This window comes from Hyperolius riggenbachi, chromosome 11, assembly GCF_040937935.1.
Source record: "Hyperolius riggenbachi isolate aHypRig1 chromosome 11, aHypRig1.pri, whole genome shotgun sequence".
NCBI classification, from domain to species: Eukaryota; Metazoa; Chordata; class Amphibia; order Anura; family Hyperoliidae; genus Hyperolius; species Hyperolius riggenbachi.
The window spans coordinates 17,913,820-17,932,654 of NC_090656.1; the positions used below are offsets into that span (position 1 = coordinate 17,913,820).

Genomic DNA, 18,835 nt, shown 5'->3' on the forward strand with positions numbered 1-18,835 from the left:
TACCTGTCCTGTAGCAGCTCCCTGGGTCCACCATCTCGCCGGGTAAGCCGCATACACGCTAGCGGCGCATAGCGTCCGACTTCAGCCACTATGCGCCTTCATGACGTCATAGCGCCACCGGCGGAACCCGGCGAGATGGACGGAAACAGCGGAGGCTGACACCGGACAGGTAATGTATAATTGCACTACACACATTTATACAATGCAGCGGCAGTGGCGAGGGTTTCGTCGTCTCGTTGCTCATTCGCAAATCAGCTGCCGTACCGCCACGCACCCGACCAACCAACCTCGGCCTGAAAATTACCAACATGCGTGATCCACTGTGCGGCCAATTTCTGTCCCAAAATTGGTCGCTTTGTTGGTCGGGCATGCACTTGGCAGCACCAATTTTCATCCAATTCGATTATAGTAATGGAATCGGATGGTAGATTGGTTGGTTGCCTAGTGTATGGCCCCCTTAATCTACTTTCAAACAACAGGTCATTTGATCAGTCATTTGATCTAGTCCATTGTTCTATCAAAATTTGAAAATTACGCAAAGAGGCGGATCAGCGCATCACCAGGCCGCCTCCGAATGGCCTACAATCAGAGGTGCGCTGAGCCCCCCCAGAAACTGCAAACGCACCTTGAACCCAAACAGAAGCTCTGCATATACACCAAAAGCAGGGCTGCTAAGTGGGATCAGCTGACCAAAAATGAATTAAATTAGTACATAGTAAAGAAATTAACAGAGCTACTTAAAAACAGATAAGTGCCTACCTGCAAGAGTGCAAGCCCCACTTGTGGGATAAAATACACACTTAGCATACACATAACCTGTCTACCACTGCACCCTCTTGCAGGTAGGCACTTATCTGTTTTTAAGTAGTGCTGTTCATTTCTTTGCTATGTACGAATTTAATTCATTTTTAGTCAGCTGCTCCCACTTAGCAGCCTTGCTTTTGGTGTATATGCAGAGCTTCAGTTTGGATTCAGGGTGCGTTTGCAGTTTCTGGGGGGGGGGGGGGGGGGGGGGCCTCAGCGCACCTCTGATTGGAGGCCATTTGGAGGCGGCCTGGTGATGCGCTGATCCACCTTTTGCGCAATTTTCGATTTTACTTGGTAGCGCACCCAGGCTATGCATATGCATAGGTTAGGATTTAGTTACTGTTAGGTCCCCTCCCATAGGGGGATGACTTCTCCGCAGTGGGAGGGACGAGTTCTTAAGTTGCATGCAAGCTGTTACAGGAAACCAACATCCTCCAGTGGTAGACAGGTCATGTGTATGCTCAGTGTGTATTTTATCCCACAAGTGGGGCTTGCACTCTCTTGCAGGTAGGCACTTATCTGTTTTTAAGTAGCGCTGCTCATTTCTTTGCTATGTGCATTGTTCTATCAAGTCCACTGACCAGTCAAACGACATGTAAAATTAGCTGTAATTAGCATCTCAAACATTTTGTCGTCTGTGTGTACAAGTCTGAATGACTTGATTAACAAGTCGATGAAACGTCCGGTTTGAATGACAATCGGGTATAAAATCAGACGTGTGCATGCACCTTAATGGCCCATACTCACGGGCTACAATTGTCGCCGCAACATGCGGCGCGCGTTGCGACAGGTCGCCCGTGAGTATGAGGCGCAACACGGGCGCGCACGCCGAACCGTCGCTGCTGTCGCCAGGCAATTGGTGCGGTCAATCGCCGGCGACAGTTGCCGCCGCAACTGTCGCTAGTCCGCGTGAGTATGCGGACTAGCGACAGCAACCAGCAGGGAATACCCTGAGCTTCTGGCGGGGGTGGGGGGGGGATGGTGGAGGAACATCAGCGACAGCTTCCAGGTCCCTCCGGAGTGTATATGCGGAGGGACCTGGCGACTAGCTGTCGCCGGCCTGTCGCGCACACGCTCCCGTGTGCTAGCGACAGGCCAGAAATGTTGCCCGTGAGTATGGGCCATAAGAGGAAGGAGCAGTTGCCACTAGGTGACATCCAACTATATAATCTATATGACCAGGAGTACTAGTGGGGGAGGGAAAAACATTTTGTTTAGAACCAGTGCAGCTGTCACAATAAGTCTCCAGACAGGAATACGCCATTGTTAAACGTCCACGTGTAATCATGTGAGAAGGCTCAGGATAAATTAAAATAAGCTTTTATTCTGACCTGACATTTCAGCAGTGTGTGGCAAACCCTATTGGAGCAGTGGGGGGGAATTCTGATTACAATTCAGCTTTAAGGAAAAAGGCTCCTCCTACATTACTTACAGCACTGCAGCTTCTGGATCTAATGGGCTGGTTGTGTCGATCTTGTAGAAGATCCTCCGTGCGTACATCAGCACTTGCCATATGTGATTGTGGTTTCTCCTAGAACGTGGAAATACGCAGGTTATAAACAATTCATTTACAGTGACACTGAAGCGAGGAAAAAAAATATGAATTTTAGGTCATTTTTATTTTCAGTTATATAGCCTTTTTTTATAACATCGCATCATTCTCTAATATTTGCAGTTTACAAACTATACTCTGTATTTTAAACTATGAAACAAAGCAGGAAAGTTAAAAGGGTCATTAGCTTTGCCCTGAAACCTTAAACAGTGAGGCCTATCACTAGCGTTTTGTATGAGCAGTTTGTAAGCGATTTCTTGAACGTTTTAGGGAGCGATTTTAGAAAGTGTAATCAATTTGCCAGCAGTTGTGTAGCGATTAGCCTTTTAAAGTCTGATTGGTCCTTTCAATTATTTTTCATTTTGTTACAGTGTACATTAACTAAAACGCTAGCAAAATCGCTCCGTGCAGGTTCTGATGAGCGATTACGCCGGCGATTATATCCTTTACATTGAAGCGCAAACGCTAACAAAATGCTGCATGTGCGGTTTTGCTAATTGCAATTGCTTCTGTAGAATTTGCACCATCCATTTACATTGGCAGAGCATTTAGGGAAATCGCTAGCGATTTATCACGCTCCCTAAACGCTCAAGAAATTGCTCTAGTGGGTTCCAGCCCCCAGAGAGACAGTTGTGATAAGTGCTTCAGAAAAGGGCATTGCTCTCTGACGAAAATGAGAGAGAGCTCAGATAAGCTCTTTTGCATAGAGAACTGAAGTTTCTTAACTCTTCCTGTACTGGAAACAATATTAGACTCATATCTGTGCTAATGTTCTATTTTAGTTGTCCTACACATACAAATCATTATCTCATAAGTTTATTTTCACTTCATGCTCATAAAGTACCTTGCGCAGGTGTATTATCGCAGACCTGAGAGGTTTGTAATCCCAAAATTTAGATACTTACCTTGGATTCCTCCGCCAGGCCATCCCAGGACGGAGACCCCCAAAGATCTGCCACATTGCGCCTGCACAGTAGCACGGACCTGCTCTGGTGGTAAAAGCGGGGCTCCATCAGATCCGTGCTACTGAGCAGATGGCTCACACATGCACACCATGGACCAGATCGGGCTCAGCTTTTTCCACTGAAGCCCAAGAGGGTCCAGGCTACTGCGCAAGTCATCCTTTTGAAGGGACAGTGCTGGAACGGGCCGGTGGACCCAAAGGCTTCCCTCTCCCCAGAAGAGTACCACATTGGGGCACTTTTCTCCTGCAGGGTTACCGTATTTTCTGGCATATAAAGACTACTTTTTAACCCAGGAAAAACTTCTCAAAAGTCAGGGGTCTTATACGCCGGGTGTCGTCCTATAGGGCGGGTGCTGAAACTTCCGAGCCGGACTGGAGAATCTGCGGTTGCCGCATACGGTGTGGGGAAGCTCAAAAACGTCCACGCTGCATCCCCACCATATGCGGCGACCGTACGAAAGCACAAGGATGGTGCTGTACAAGTATGTTGGAAGACTATCCACACACCAGGATTCCTGGAATGTAGTGACTTAGCACGGTCACTTAGCACTGTCACTGTCACTTAGCACTGAAGAAAAAGGGGAAGAAAAAAAAAAAAATAAGGCTCTGTGCCCAGAAAAAATATACTCCTGTTTCACCCATCTGGCCCACCCTTGTATCCCATTACTGTACCTCCTTCTCTGCCTCTCAGATATCGCTGCTGAGGACTGTAGTGAAGCGGCGCAGGCGCACATGTGTGAGATCTGAGAGGCAGAGAAGGAGGTAAATAGGATACAAGGGCGGCCAGACGGGTGAAGGAGGCATGTTTGCGCTATTGCTCTGATGGTCTTGGAGACCAGGATAGCTGACCAATCCAAGCAGGCTTTGTATACATTACGGCCAGAAGCGTTGACCCTTCGGGTTCTGGCCGGGCAAAACTAGAAGTGGCCATCTCACTGCGGCCACTGTGCAAAATGAATTAAGATTTAGGGATTCCCGGCGGCAATAATGTAACAAATGAAGCCGGTTCGTCGTCTCTGGCTCCTCCCACCTATTCAGCTCTGGCAGCCGGAACACGCGTGTGTCCCCCAGAGGTATTCATAGCGGCAGAGAAGCAGAGCGGGAACGCTGCAGACATTGCTTCTGCCAGCACCCTCTCTGCAGGAACCTACGGCAGGATTCCCTGCTGCTACGAACGACTCTGGGGACACGCGTGTCCCGGCTGCCAGAGCTGCATAGGTGGGAGGAGCCAGCTTTATTGTTCTAGTACTGGGCAATAATTACTGGGTACCACATACAGTACAGCACCAGTATCTGTACCTGTTTATACAGTATAGCACCAGTACATACAGTACAGTATACAAATGTCCAACAGTCAAGAGGGGTAGTCTTATACGGCGAGTATATCCCAAAATGTATATTTTAACTGGAAACGTTGGGGCTCGTCTTATAATTTTAGTTCAGGGGGGCAAACAACCTTGTGCCCATCTTCTGCAAGCACTGCCACTAGAGCTGGCGCATGAGCGGGTAATAATTCTGGCTTGCATGCATTTCATGTAGCTTGTAACGGAGTGAGAACAAGCAGGAAGTGCATTTTATTGGTCCAATTCCAAACGGCATGCAAATGCATAAACCGTCCCCAATAAACAAGCCAACAGGAACGTACCTCCATTTTGCAAAGGCTCTCTTCACATCCAGCTCTCCTGAAAGAGGGTCAACGAGAGGGTGGAAGACGGGGATGTCAAAGACAAGGCGCTATGAGAGAGCAAAGACAGTCAGTGAGATCTCACAGGATACGGCAATAAATATTTTGTCATGACTCCAATTTTAAGCGAACTAGTCCTTAAAGAGGAACTTCAGCCTAAACTAACATACTGTCATTAAGTTACATTAGTTATGTTAATTAAAATAGATAGGTAATATAATCTCTTACTCACCCGGTTTTAAAAGAACAGGCAAATGTTTGTGATTTCATGGGGACAGCCATCTTTTTGGTTGAAAGAAGGTGACGGAGCATGAGACAGTTCCAGCTGCCCTGTGTCCTGATCACCCTTCCCAGTTGCTAGGCAACGAGAACATCAGAAATCCCATCATGCTTTGCACAGCATTAGGGGAAAAATGCACAGGCAGTTTTCTTTGATGGGGCGGAGCTTAGCTAAAAAAGCAGCTAAAATGAGGCTTTGGTAAGAAAATCAAAGTTTTGATGCTGTGAAACGGTTAAAGAAGCACCAGGCCTTTTCAGTGCTGCTGAGTAGATTTAGCCTGGAGGTTCACTTTAAAGGGAACCTGAATGAAGAGGTTTATGGGGGTTGCCAGGTTTCCTTTTAAACAATACCAGCTGCCTCTTGGGCTGCAGGAGTGTCTGAATTACACCTGAAGCAAGCATGCAGCTAATGCAGTCAGAAACACCTGATCTGCTACATGCTTGTTCAGGGTCTATGGCTAAAAGTTTTAGAGGCAGAGAACAAGCAGGACTGCCAGGAAAGTGGTATTGTTTTAACAAAATATCAGCCTCCATATCCCTCTCAGTTTAGGTTCCCTTTAAAGGAGAAATTGAGAGGGATTATGAAGGCGGCCATATTTATTTCATTTTAAGCAAAACCAGTTGCTTGGCTATCCTGCTGATCCTCTGCCCAGGGCTGTGGAGTCGGTACAAATATCATCCAACTCTTTATGAAACCACCGACTCCAACTCCAGGTACGCTAAATGGCTCCAACTCCTCGACTCAGACTCCTTAGTCTAATATTTACTCAGGCTCTGACTCCATGTACCCAAAATTGCTCCAACTCCTGACTCCACAGCCCTACCTCTGCCTAATATACATTTAGCCATAGACCCTGAACAAGCATGCAGCAGATCAGGTGTTTGAAATTGTCAGATCTGACTAGAATTGCTGCCTGCTTGTTTCATGGAATTTTTTTTATTTTTTTAATTAAATTAGGCATGCATGAAAGCTTTACCTTTAAAGTGTACCCGAGACTGTACACTGGCTCTTATTTATACTTACCTAGGGCTTCCTCCAGCCCCATGAGGACAGTGGCCTCCCTTGTCCTTTTTGGCCCCTCCGTTCTGCCGCTATGACAGGCTTCTGCCCATGTGCGGCTTGGTCGTACGCACACTCCTGTCCCCCGGCCGAGCATGCGCACCCCTGTTCAGGCTCCTGCGATCTGCTGCATTCTGCGCAGAGTGCTCTGGGGGACGAAGTGTGTGTGCGACCAAGCCACACATGGGCAGAAGCCTGTAACTGCCTGGATTACCGGGGGTCATAGCGGCAGAACGGAGGGGCCAAGGAGGACGACAAGGCAGGCCACTGTCCTCATGGGGCTGGAGGAAGCCCCCGGCAAATATAAATAAGGGCCAGTGTACCATCTCCAGTACACGTTAAGGCAGCCTCTACCCCCATCTCTCTAACCGATGTGGCATGGATTCCAATACCGCAAGGGCTCCTGGGAGCACCTCTCCCAGAATCGCAAACTCACATGTAAGAACCACAGAAAAATGACATGCGCTTTGTGGTTGTGTTTCGATTTTTCAAGAGCACAATGGCCTGAACTTAATACTGCAACCCACATCGGAAATTTTTAACAGCGGGTGAGGTTTGGTTGGGTAGTATTATTGTACTTTCTATTTGCAATGTTGTGGTCGCATCTATTCAAAGCGTTTTTTTTGTTTTGTTTTTTAGCTCAGTTCCTCTAAAGATTAGAGGCTGGGCGCCCACCAGGCAGTGCAGAAAACCATGCTTTTTTTGCTGTGTTTTTGTATGCATTTGCAATTACTTTTCTTCAATATTTTCCCTTCATCAGTGGCGTAAAATACAGGATCACATTTAAAAAAAAAAAAAAACGCATTGAAAACATGTAAACAGTCTTGTCTTCATTGAGATAAAAAAACAAAAAAACAAAAAAACACACAACAACATTGCAACGCTAGTGTTTCTCCTCCAGCGCAAGGCTGCATGGATGTACAACCTTGGCTCGAGGCCTCCTGATGGCCTAAACATTGTTTTCTCTCTAAAGAGCTATTTAAAAAAGTTGTAGGCCCCACTTCTTTGCAAAGAAGCTGCATAGAAACGGTGCAATAATCTGTCCTGACTAGGTTATTTGGTGCAGTTAGTCGTTCTGCCGCTAGATGGCGATACTTTTACATTTGCATGCTATGTACACAACCAGCTTGAAGCTGGGAGGAGCGGTAGCCACGTATAAGAAGGGCAACGCAATGCACCTCTTGGAAACCACTTCCGCCCTGAGGATGCTTGGGATTGGACCAAGTGAAACATGTAGGAGTTTCCGTCCCGGCACCACGTGGTAATGCCGCACAAGCCGTCATAACAGCAGTTCAGCCATGCACATAATTCTGTGGCCTGTAATTCACCTCATGGCTGTGATAGGCGGACTTTGAGCAACATACCCGGGACAGTGATCCAGCGGCATTTGGAAACATATCCTTGAAAACCTGCCTGGCTGTTGGGCGAGAGACAACAGCCTATCTGACTGCACCAATGTGCTTTCTATACTACGCTTATGCTGAATACTATGCAATATCACCTACTGTATGAAAGTATGCTTTGATGGCATGATACACCGTATCCAAGGTTCCCATTTGAAACAAACTGCGACTGAGTTGCGCCTGGGACACTAAGGAATGTGTACAGCCTCAAATGGTTATCAGCGTTAGATATCGTTGCAGATGCTTTGGAGTATGATTCACATTTAAATGCACAGAACTTTGGCACCATCTTGCCATTTTTTGATACCACCCTTTCACTGCCTTATGAGGAGTTAGTGTTTATTGCTGCTGGTTCCTGTGGTCCCTGGACTGATTTCGAATGTCACATAGGTTTAGTTCAGCCGAATTGATGTACCTTTTGTTAGCTGTAGGTCAGTGAGTGCATGGCACGATGTGTGGGCTGGCCTTGAGGTTTCTAATGTATTGACAGATCAACTGTTTTATATGTATAAGCAGACAGAGGCGCCAAAAGGATAAAATATTCTAAAATGTTTAAAATGAGAGAAGGCAGAGGTTGACTTACTTTCTGGAGTATGTAAATAAATTGTTACTTTTGAATATACACAACACATCCTGTGTGTCTGCTTGGGAGAGGTAAGTCCACCTCTGCCTCCTCATTTTAAACGTTTTAGAATATTTGATCCTCTTGGCGCCTCTGTCTGCTTATACAGTCCCTGAGACAACCCTTGGTGGAGGGGTGTTGCCTCTTATTTTCTATCTACAGAGAGCGACTTCTTAATCCTGAGTGGGGACAGGTCTAATCTCCTCACCTGCTGATATAGTGGTTACCTGGCTGGTAACCCATGTTGAATATATACATACTTACCTTTCATAACCACTTACCAGTACATACTACACTATATTGAGCTCTTGGTGTCTCCATTCTGTACAACTTTTTATATGGATGTCTGTCCGAGTATGCACTTTAATCTTTTGTAACGCAAAATAAAGTGACCACACAGTGGGTTTGTTTTTTGGACATACACGCTTTTTTTGGAGCCCTCTTTTCCCCCTAACTACCCCATTTTTGAACGCTAGTGTTTCTGCCTAGTGTGTTCCTAGCCTGAAGATCACCTAGATACACTGATCACTGGAACAAGGATGCAGATCAGGTGTTCTAAGTTTTTTCCTCTGTTGGCCAATCTACATCCTTGTTCCCGGTTCACTTGTATGGCAAAAGATCAAAGACTTACCGGACATTCTCCGTCAGGGTAATTGTCAGGGATGTAGACTGTGAATTTAAACACGCCATCCTGGTACAGCCCATGCCTAATAAATATGACGCCAAACCACACTGGAAATAAATGGAAAAAAAAAAATCATATATCAATACGCAATCGTTTTTACACTACTGGACAATGTGGAAAATACCATATAAAAAAAAAAAAAAAGAAGCCATAATCCACCCTGCCCCCCCCCCCCCCCCCCGCTTTGCTGTCTGCCTCTAATGACCCATTCCCACTTGTGAGTCACAAAACGGTAGTGCTCAGTGCTATCTTTTTGCGCAGGAGATTTTACAGTAATTAGTGCTGCAAAATCACTGTACACAGGATTCAGAGCGATCGTGATCAGCACTGCATCGCGAAATAATCGCGAGAAAATGCTGCGGGTAACACGCTTTGCAATTGGTGTTAATTGCAAAACGCCCGCGATCGGGGGCAGTGAGTATTGTGCCAACAGTATCCTGTTTAGGCCAACACGCTATCATACTATTACTTGTGATAAAATTACAATGTACTGTTTTTAATGCACTTTAACACCTTGTACGTTTAGCACTTTTTGTTCCCCCGAGGAAGGTTCCCATTTACAGAGGTACCAAAACATGTTGGGTTGTGAATGTATTGGGGGGATGTATTGTGTAATGTATCCGTGCAGTGAGAAGAGTGAATTTATCCCTTGCAATGTAAGCGGAGGATATTACCATTCATTTGTATCACCTTCCACTGTTTTATCGCCAAACTAGTATGTGTTAGCAGCACTACTACATTTTTATCTTTGATCTTTCATTAAAAGTTATGTTCTATCTATCTATCTATCTATCTATCTATCTATCTATCTATCTATCTATCTATCTATCTATCCTAATGTGTTTAAATATTTAAATCAGGTGTGTGTTCAATCTCAACTGTGTTAGCTCAGGAATCTAGAGCTGCTAATTAACGGGATGTTAACCCAATGACTGCTTCTATGAAAGCAGGAAGTAGACACTGTAGATTTATTGCAGGATTTGTATCAGCTGTAACAAAAGTGTTTTTCTATTAAAAAAAAAAAAAAAAAAGTTATGCTGTTGTGCATCTTTCAGAGCAGAGAGGAAGGTTCTAGTTCAGGTCCTCTTTAAAAAAAACAACAACAACAAAAAAAAAAAGCACATAAGGGTTGTACATTTTGTAGGAGTGAATGAAATGTAAGACATCGTACTTAGCGCAGAGCGGTAGGAAGGTTGTACATAGACTCCCGGTAGCTTCTGCTTCACCACCAGCGTGCTGTGGAAAGAGGCCAGAAGAAGGCAGTTATTTGGAGGAGTGCAAACACTTTGGAGTCCGGGTTACAATACTTAATGTATCTCAATATATCAGCATTAGGGATGGTCAATAGGGATGCAAATAATTCCCAGGAGATTCAGGCTTCTATAAACTTTGAATATCAATGTACGCAGCTTAAAAATGGACCAATCAAATTCACCTCAGCAGGATTAGATTAGTTAGTTTCGAGTTGCATATAAAATTTTTATAAAACCGTACGGGCAGCACGGTGGTGAAGTGGTTAGCGCTCTTGCCTTGCAGCGCTGGGTCCCCGGGTTCAAATCACAGCCAGGTCAACATCTGCAAGGAGTTTGTATGTTCTCCCCGTGTCTGTGGGTTTCCTCTGGGCACTCCGGTTTCCTCCCACATCCCAAAACATACAGATAAGTTCCCCCTAGAAATTGGCCCTAGATTAAAAATATACATGCACTACACAATACATACACTAGACATAGGACTATGGTAGGGACTAGATTGTGAGCTACTTTGAGGGACAGTTATGGTGCGTACACACATGCGACTATAGTCGTTTGAAACGATCGTTCCCCGATCGTTTCAAATGACGATCGTTAAAAAAAAAAAAAAAAAAACAGCCAACGACCATTAAGTCTAATGACGGACGAGCTAGATCGTTAAAAACGAACGATCTAGCTTGGCGGATTTTTCCCAACGACGATCGTTTGCAAAAGTAGTACATCGTTGGAAACGGTCGTTCGTACTAAGCTTGACATGCACATTTCACCATTTCTCCATGGAACTTTTCATTTTTATGCGCAAGCGCAATAGTTGCTTTACGTGATGTAACGTTCGTTTTAACGATCAGATCGTTACACACATTTTACAACTAACTTTACTTAGGTCGTTCTTTCGTCAATTAAAAGTTTGTTCGTCGTTCACAACAAACGATCGTTGTTGCATGTGTGTACGTAGCTTAAGTGACAACACTATATTTACTCTGTACAGCGCTGCAGAAGATGTCGGCGCTATATAAATACTAAATAATAATTATTATTATTAATTAACTGAACCATTAGCATAACATTTACTATTGTTAATCAGCATCATCACTAAAAAGTAAACTTATCGTTTAAAAAAAAAAAAAAAGTGCAATTCATTGGCTATGCCAGTAGACTCAAAAAGCACCATAAGGTCAGCTATCAAGATAGAGTATTCAGAGTGAAAAGTTAAATTACAGGTATGGAACAAACAAGTTATTAAAAATATAGTTTACTGGTGTTCAAAGTCCCTATTCATGATCTGTATATAAAATACCGTATTTTTCGGTCCATAAGGCGCACTTGAGGGGGGGGGGGGGGTAGTGCCTGCGTCTTATGGTCCGAATATAATACCATTGTGCCTAATCCCATCTGTCTCGTCGGGCATCGTATGTGCTCGCAACCAAAGTATTTCTTCACTTCTGCATATGTCACTAACGAGAAATACTTTGCCTGCGGGCACAGACTCACCAGCGGCTTTGCTAGGATGATTGGCGCTGTTATGCGGTGAGCCACAGCCTGCCCATTCCCCTTTAATGTCATAGGATGCCCGACAGGGACAGCGGACAAATGACAGAACACAGGGGACAGAGAGGACAGGGGACAGATGACAGACAGCACAGGGGACAAAGTGATCAGTGGACAGAGCGATCTAGGGACAGATGGGATTAGGCACAGAAGAGGACAAGAGACAGGGGGGAAAGGATGAGGCACACCCGGGGGCACGTATGAGGACACAAGCAGGGTAGAAGAGGACACAAGGAAGACATAAAAAGGTACAAGGGGGCATAATTTGGGGGGGGGGGGTGGGAAGAGAGAAGATCCACAAGTTGGGGGGGGGGGGGGGGGAAGAGAGAAGATCCACAAGATGCTGCTGCACCATGGATGCAGCAGGTTTAGTATATTTTTCCCTGGTTTGTGTCCTCTAAACCTGGTGAGTCTTATGGTCAAATAAAAAAAAAAAAAGGCATTAGCATGAAACCTGGAGAGCCTTACAATTCTGCTAGGAGGGAATACTCCAGGTAGAAGGGACCGTAGGAGGCGTGAGTTCCATTGGTGGACTGCACAGCTGGAGCCGGGGAGATGGGTTTGGTAATGGGGACCGCATTTTTGGGTATGGAAGGGAGTTGCTTTTTGTTGGACGAGGATCGGGGAGGGCTGATCTTTTGGTCGCCTGTTGCAATCTTTTCTTCGTTGTCCGGCCTCTGCAAAACACACACAAAACAATTACTAAGTGTCACATCCAGCTTGATTCTTGTTGAGGGAAGATGAGAATGTTCTATCTTTATATCTGTACACCCCTATTGGAGAATTTCCCCTCACGTCTTAACCATAGCAGACACCAAGACAAAGATGGGCGATTCCCAAACTGTTACTAATATTACGGATTCTTGCCAGAGGCGGTCATTATTGGTCACCTCCGCTGAGCTTCATTTAGTGTGTGTACGCGGATTCGGCCCCATCTTTGTTCTCCAACTGTCATCTCAATACCCATCAAAATTCTGTTCCCTGCCAGCGTCAATCTCTGTCCTCTGTTGCATTTCCTATTCCCAACCTCAGTATATTCAATTCCAAAGCTGCATTATTTGATTGCCATCATTTGTAACAACTGTTCATGTTTTACGCCACTTAAGATCTTGAGTTATAGGCCTGGATTCATAGAGCACAGTGCGGTAAATGTAAATCACTGCATTTGTTACGTTAGACTTGTGTGCCAATTCATAAAAACATCCTTTTAGATGTACATGTTTTACTATACTGTTTGTTATACTCCCTCTGCTCGCTCTGAATAGGTCTATTAGTCTTAAAGAAAGCCTGAACTGAAAATAAAAAGTCAAAATAAACATACACAAGTCATACTTACCTCCGGTGTAGTCTACTCAATCTCTTTCTCCTCTCCTGCGTCCTGTTTGTCCACTGTGATCAAAGCAATTCTCCATCCTCCATTTTGAAAATAGCCATTACCCCATAACACCTTTCTGGTCAGCACACTGTTGAACTGTAACATCGCCCACTTGAGCCATAGGGAAACATGGACATTACCGGGCACTTCAGTTGTCCACTCAGCTATAACTGACAGCAACTGATATATAACTGACAGCAACTGATATATTTCAGTTCTGACAAAATGTTGTCAGAACTGGAAGGGATCACTGTAGGAAGAAAATGGTGAGCTTCTGAGAGGAACTGATGGCAAGGTAACTAATGTTAATTTGAAGTTACCTCATGTGTTTATTTTAAATAGTTTTACTCAGTGCAGGTTCCATTTAACATTTTATTTAATTGCCACAGCTTAGATGAACTTCCAGGAGACATTACACAAGCCCCGCTTAGACGATTTCTCTACTAGCTACTCTGCATCTTTAAACAGGAATGAAAGTGGTTAAACTGCCGAAGGGAGGCAGGGGAAACTTCTTTTGTTACGTTCTCTCTGCTCACTACCTAGGGAGTAGCAAAGCTAGACCCACTGGAGAAGGCTTCAGGCCCAATCAAAATGCATCATCCCGACTTGCAGGAGACAGGGGCAGTTTCTATTGGTTTCTGCTTCTGTCACTCACAGCCTTTCCCCCTCTGCTCGTCTTCATCATGCTGGCTTCCCGCAGTATCGCACAGTCTCCGCTCATTTCGCCACACCACAGGTGCTGGTAAAATGTCAGGCTTTTACAGCATGATTTATTTTTTATGAATTGACATTTACTGACAATTGTTGAGGTATTTACCACACAAGTCAGTAATTTACCTCGCTGCTCGGTAACTTCAGTTTTTCATGCGGTAACAGCCTTGATGAATTGACATTTTCCTAAGTGCTCTGTAAATTCAGCTGTTTTCAGCATTACCGAAAGCGGTAATTCTTTATGAATCGAGGCCATAGTAGAAATTAGCATGTTAAAGTATCCCCAATAGAAATGCACTCAGGATTTTACCCACATTACTGAAAACTACAAAGTAACAATTGGCATCCATGTGTTCTTGGATAAATGTCAGTCATGATGACTGGATAGTGTACTGGTTAAGGGCACCGCCTTTGACATGGGAGACCAGGGTTCGAATCCTGGCTAGGTCAAGTACCTATTCAGTAAGGAGTTCAAGGCAAGACTCCCTAACACTGCAGGGTGGCCTCTTGAGCGCGTCCCAGTGGTTGCAGCTCTTGAGCGCTTTGAGTCCAACAGGAGAAAAGCGCTATACAAATGTTCAGATCATCATCATCATCATCATCATCATCATCATCATCATCATCATCATCATCATCACTACCAGGGGTCTTGATTTAGCAAAAACAGCTTCGGAAGGAGAAAGCAGGGCTGTTGAGTCGGAACAATTTTGGGTACCTGGAGTCGGTTTCATAAAATGAGTTGAGTCCCAGATGATTTTTGTACCAAATCCACAGGCCTAGTAAGAGTCGGAGTCAAAGAGTCGAGTCGGGGCCATTTTGGGTACCTGGAGTCGGACTTTGATGTTTTATGTACCAACTCCACAGCCCTGGGAGAAAGACAGCCAAATTGGGAAAGAGTCTGGGGACAGCATTTTTATGCTTCGGTTTCTAGTCCTGCAGGTATGCATGGAAATAATGAAATTCAGTAAATGTGGCTCCCAATTCCCAAGTAAGAACATAAAACTATGAAAATAGGATTTTTATCAATGGAAAGTTTACTCTTAAAAAGAAACCTGAACCAAGTAAAAATTTAAAAACACCACATGGTGTACCTGCAAATGAATATTACATACTTACCTCTCCATCAGTTCCTCCCAGAAGCTCACCATTTTCTTCTAACAATGATTACTTCCAGTTCTGACATTTTGTCACAACTGAAATATACCAGTTGCTGTCAGTTACAGCTAAAAGGACAACTGATGGTAAGGACCATTTTTCCCTATGGCTCAAGAGGAAGATATTACAGTTTAACAGTGTGCTGACCAGGAAGTGGTTACAGCGATGCAGGACGGAGAATTCCACTGATCACAGTGGTCAGACAGGATGCAAGGGAGTAGACTACATGGGACGGGGGGGGCAGTATGACGTGTGTATGGTTATCTTGCGTCTAATTTTCAGTTCAGGTTTGCTTTAAAACAGATTAGGTTTTCTGTGAGCCCCTCAGATCCCAGCTGCTCCTCTTTTCAGTCTGACTCTTCCTATTGCCACCATCGCCCTCAGACAGGTGGCAAGAGAGTGTTCCAAGTCATCCATCCTAGAGTAAGACCACCACTTTGGAGACTGGGTAGGCAAACAAGGTGGCTCCCATTACCCATAAATTGAAGGGAACTTGGGGTGAGGGGAATACGGAGCCTGCAAGCTTCATTCTCTTACTTCTGTGCTGATGTTCTCTCTAATACTATACGTCACTGGCCCAGAATGAGCAGCAGATCAGATGCTGTTACTCCACTGGCTGCATGCTTGTTGCAGGTGTCCAACGCAAACAACTAATGCCGAAAGCGCTGCATGACAGCCAGGCAACTGGCATGGTTTATAAATGAATATAGGTGACAGCCTCCTCTATATAATACATTTAACAAGCTGCACAACATGGAAAGACCGGTGATTACTCTTGAGTTGTGTAATCCAGCCTTTGAACTTCTCCATCTGTTTCACAGTGAGTCACTGGGGAGCTGCCTTGAAGACTCACAGTTACTGAGATGGGAGTAGAGAGCCCGGGACATTGACTGAGGATCAGGAAGGCTACATACAAAAAAGTACGGACCGCCACTTAACTATTAGTCATTATTACTATTAGATTCAAACCGTGGAGCCTGCGGGGGAACGAGGACACCAGGAAGGCCCATTAGGACCAAAAGCCTTCCCTCTCCTTAGGCCAGTATCTGTTTATTTTCATCCTGGCTTCAGATTCATTTTAAATATGGAAGCTAAATCAAAATCCAGACTTAGAAAACCCATTATAACCACTCAAATGATCTCTTAAATTAACATGGGGTATTTTAGAGGCCATAGAAACTATATTAACTGCTTTAAAGAGGAGCTGTTAGGTATAGGGTCTCAGAGAAAATAAACACATATATCAGTAGCTAAAGATTGGCTGTACTTACATTACATATGCATTTCACTGTCCACGTTTGGATTTCACAGAATTTGTATATAGTATATGCAGAGAATGATGCTCCTGACAGCTCATGGCAGGTTCCATGTTTGTGAAGCCAAATGTGTCGTCATGTCCTGCCTGCTTCTGATCACAGAACAGCTCATACTGAATAACACTAGTTTGCAGTGAATATTAATGAGCCATGTGGCTAGGAACAATAGCGGACTCCTGCAGTGTACGCTGCCCCGAGATTTATCTGTGCTGTGGCTGGACTGAGTTTTAGAAGCTGCTGAAACTTGATCCCGTCTTCTCCTTAGCAGCCGAGGGGAGGGCCCCAGAATGCTTTGCAGTATGTTATGCGGCTTGCGTCCTGCTTAGGTCTAAGCTGTGCTGATAAGCACACATCAAAGGTAAGAGAGATCTTTATCTTCAGTAATGTCTTTTTGGCTTCCTTCTAAACTGTTTAACACAGGAGACTAGAGGTTTAAATTAGCTTCTGCAGCCTGACAGTTACTCTTTAATTTTATATCTTCTAAATTGGCAGGTTTTTTTTTCTTTGCATTAGATTTCTTTAATGCCTGCATTTTATTATATTGATAGTGGTTTACTATTATTGTAAAAATATACTTTGTTAAAATTCTGTTTTATTAGTGCTGATCTAACTTGCGGTTGCTGAGATTACTCTGCACACCATTGTAATTCATGGAGGTTTGCGGTTTGGGATAAAATTCTCAATAAAAATGTATTGAATTTAAATGCATTGCATCACAGACTATTAAGCAAAAAAAAAAAGCTTCTGCTGTACACCTCATAATGGTTGTGACATCCTGTGACTCACAGTTGTAGAAAGACGTAGTAGGCCATCAGGACGTGTTTTATAGCTGCAGCCAGCATTCCTCTGGGTAAGCTCCACCCACCACTGGCAAGCACAGGTTTGTTTCTGCCCAAAAGTGGGCGAGTCTCGCAAGCTGACACAATCCAGAGGAATGACAATTATATCCGAGAAATCATTTAGGTCAGTCATCCTGCTGGGTCGATCCAAGTAGGAGATGAATCACAGCGCTAGTAAGTAATAAGTTTTGCTAAACTCCAAGCAAATATAAATAAACAGCACACAGTCCAGTTACACACTGCAGGCTATGTATAGAATTGGGATCCCTATACTCACAGGCTACACTGCAGAGGTCTGGGTTTCTGGCAGGGGGCGCTGCACACATTCCATTCATCCCCTCCCTCTCCTGCTGCCTGGAGTGGCATGGCTGTTATTGCCACTAATGAACTCCTTCCACTGCAGCCACTAATCTCCTCCTATATGAACTGTGAGCCTTCCCCAAGTCATTCATCACAGGGGTAGGGAACCTATGGCTCGGGGGCCAGATGTGGCTCTTTTGATGGCTGCATCTGGCTCACATACAAATCAGTAGGGGTTGATTCACTAAGCAACACTGCTCAAGCACCACAGCTTAGTGTGGCAGCGCAAGTAACATTTTCAAAGTAGGCACGCTACTGCTGTAGCATGCACTACTAACTTATTCACGGTCCCACCAAAACTAACAATCGCTCCACTAGTCCCACGCTGGACCCCGTCAGGTCCAGTGACTTTGTAGGACAAGATCCCTGCACTTTGATTGGCCCAATATGCTGCACGTCACTTGACAGGCAGCCTATTGGGCCAAAATGTGAGGATCTTGTCCTACAAAGTGAATCAACCCCCAAGTCAGCTAGCTAACTGTACAAGCTGTTAGTCGGTATTTCTCCTGTCTGGCTCTCGGGGAAATTGCTGATGTTACTGAAACCCAAGAGAAGCTGAAGACGTGTCTGACACTTCCGCTGCCCGGCGGAACAGCTGTATACACATCTCCATGGCAACCGAGACGTGAGCTCTCTGCTGCGCTTGCACACTGTCCCAGTTTGAAACATTGTATGGCTCTCAGGAAAATACATTTTAAAATGTGGCGTTTATAGCTCTCAACCAAAAAGATTCCTGACCCCTGATTCAACAGAACTGAGGGATATGGAGGGTGCAGTGGCTTAAACAAGGCGCTTGGGGCCCCGATGCATGTCTTACATAGGGCCCCAAAAACCTATCAAGGACAGCTGCAGTGTCAGAGAGGTGTAATCAGAGTAAGAAAATATGTTAAGGCTTTCCACTATTCAGTGCACACAGAGGTGTTCATTACCAGCACAGAACCAATGCAAAGCTTATAAGATAGATGAAGGATGCCCCCCCCCCCCTAGTGGGCCCCTCCAGCCCGAGGGCCCCAGTGCAGTTGCAACCTCTGCATCCTCTATTGCTACACCAATGGGAGGGTGCCATATTTGTTTCCTTTTAAACAATACCAGTTCCTTAATTATACTGCTGATCACTCATGCATCAAGACAAGACACAGAAGATTCATACTGCGCTTTTCTCCTGGAAAACTCAAAGTGCTTCAGGGCTGCAGCCACTTAAAGAGGAACTCCAGTGAACATTTTA

General features: G+C 44.8%; 1 protein-coding gene across 2 annotated transcripts in view; it reads right to left on the bottom strand.

The window, feature by feature from the left end:
- The window catches only part of AKTIP (AKT interacting protein), a 45,569-nt gene that overhangs the window by 8,898 nt on the left and 17,836 nt on the right, over window positions 1–18,835 (bottom strand). For both annotated transcript variants that reach the window (XM_068261764.1, XM_068261763.1), the window contains exons 3-7: window positions 12,323–12,531; window positions 10,228–10,292; window positions 9,003–9,103; window positions 4,969–5,057; window positions 2,240–2,338 (exon numbers count right to left, since the gene is read on the bottom strand). In XM_068261764.1, the coding sequence (XP_068117865.1) occupies window positions 2,240–2,338; window positions 4,969–5,057; window positions 9,003–9,103; window positions 10,228–10,292; window positions 12,323–12,531 (563 nt within the window). The remainder of the gene's footprint in view (window positions 1–2,239; window positions 2,339–4,968; window positions 5,058–9,002; window positions 9,104–10,227; window positions 10,293–12,322; window positions 12,532–18,835) is intronic.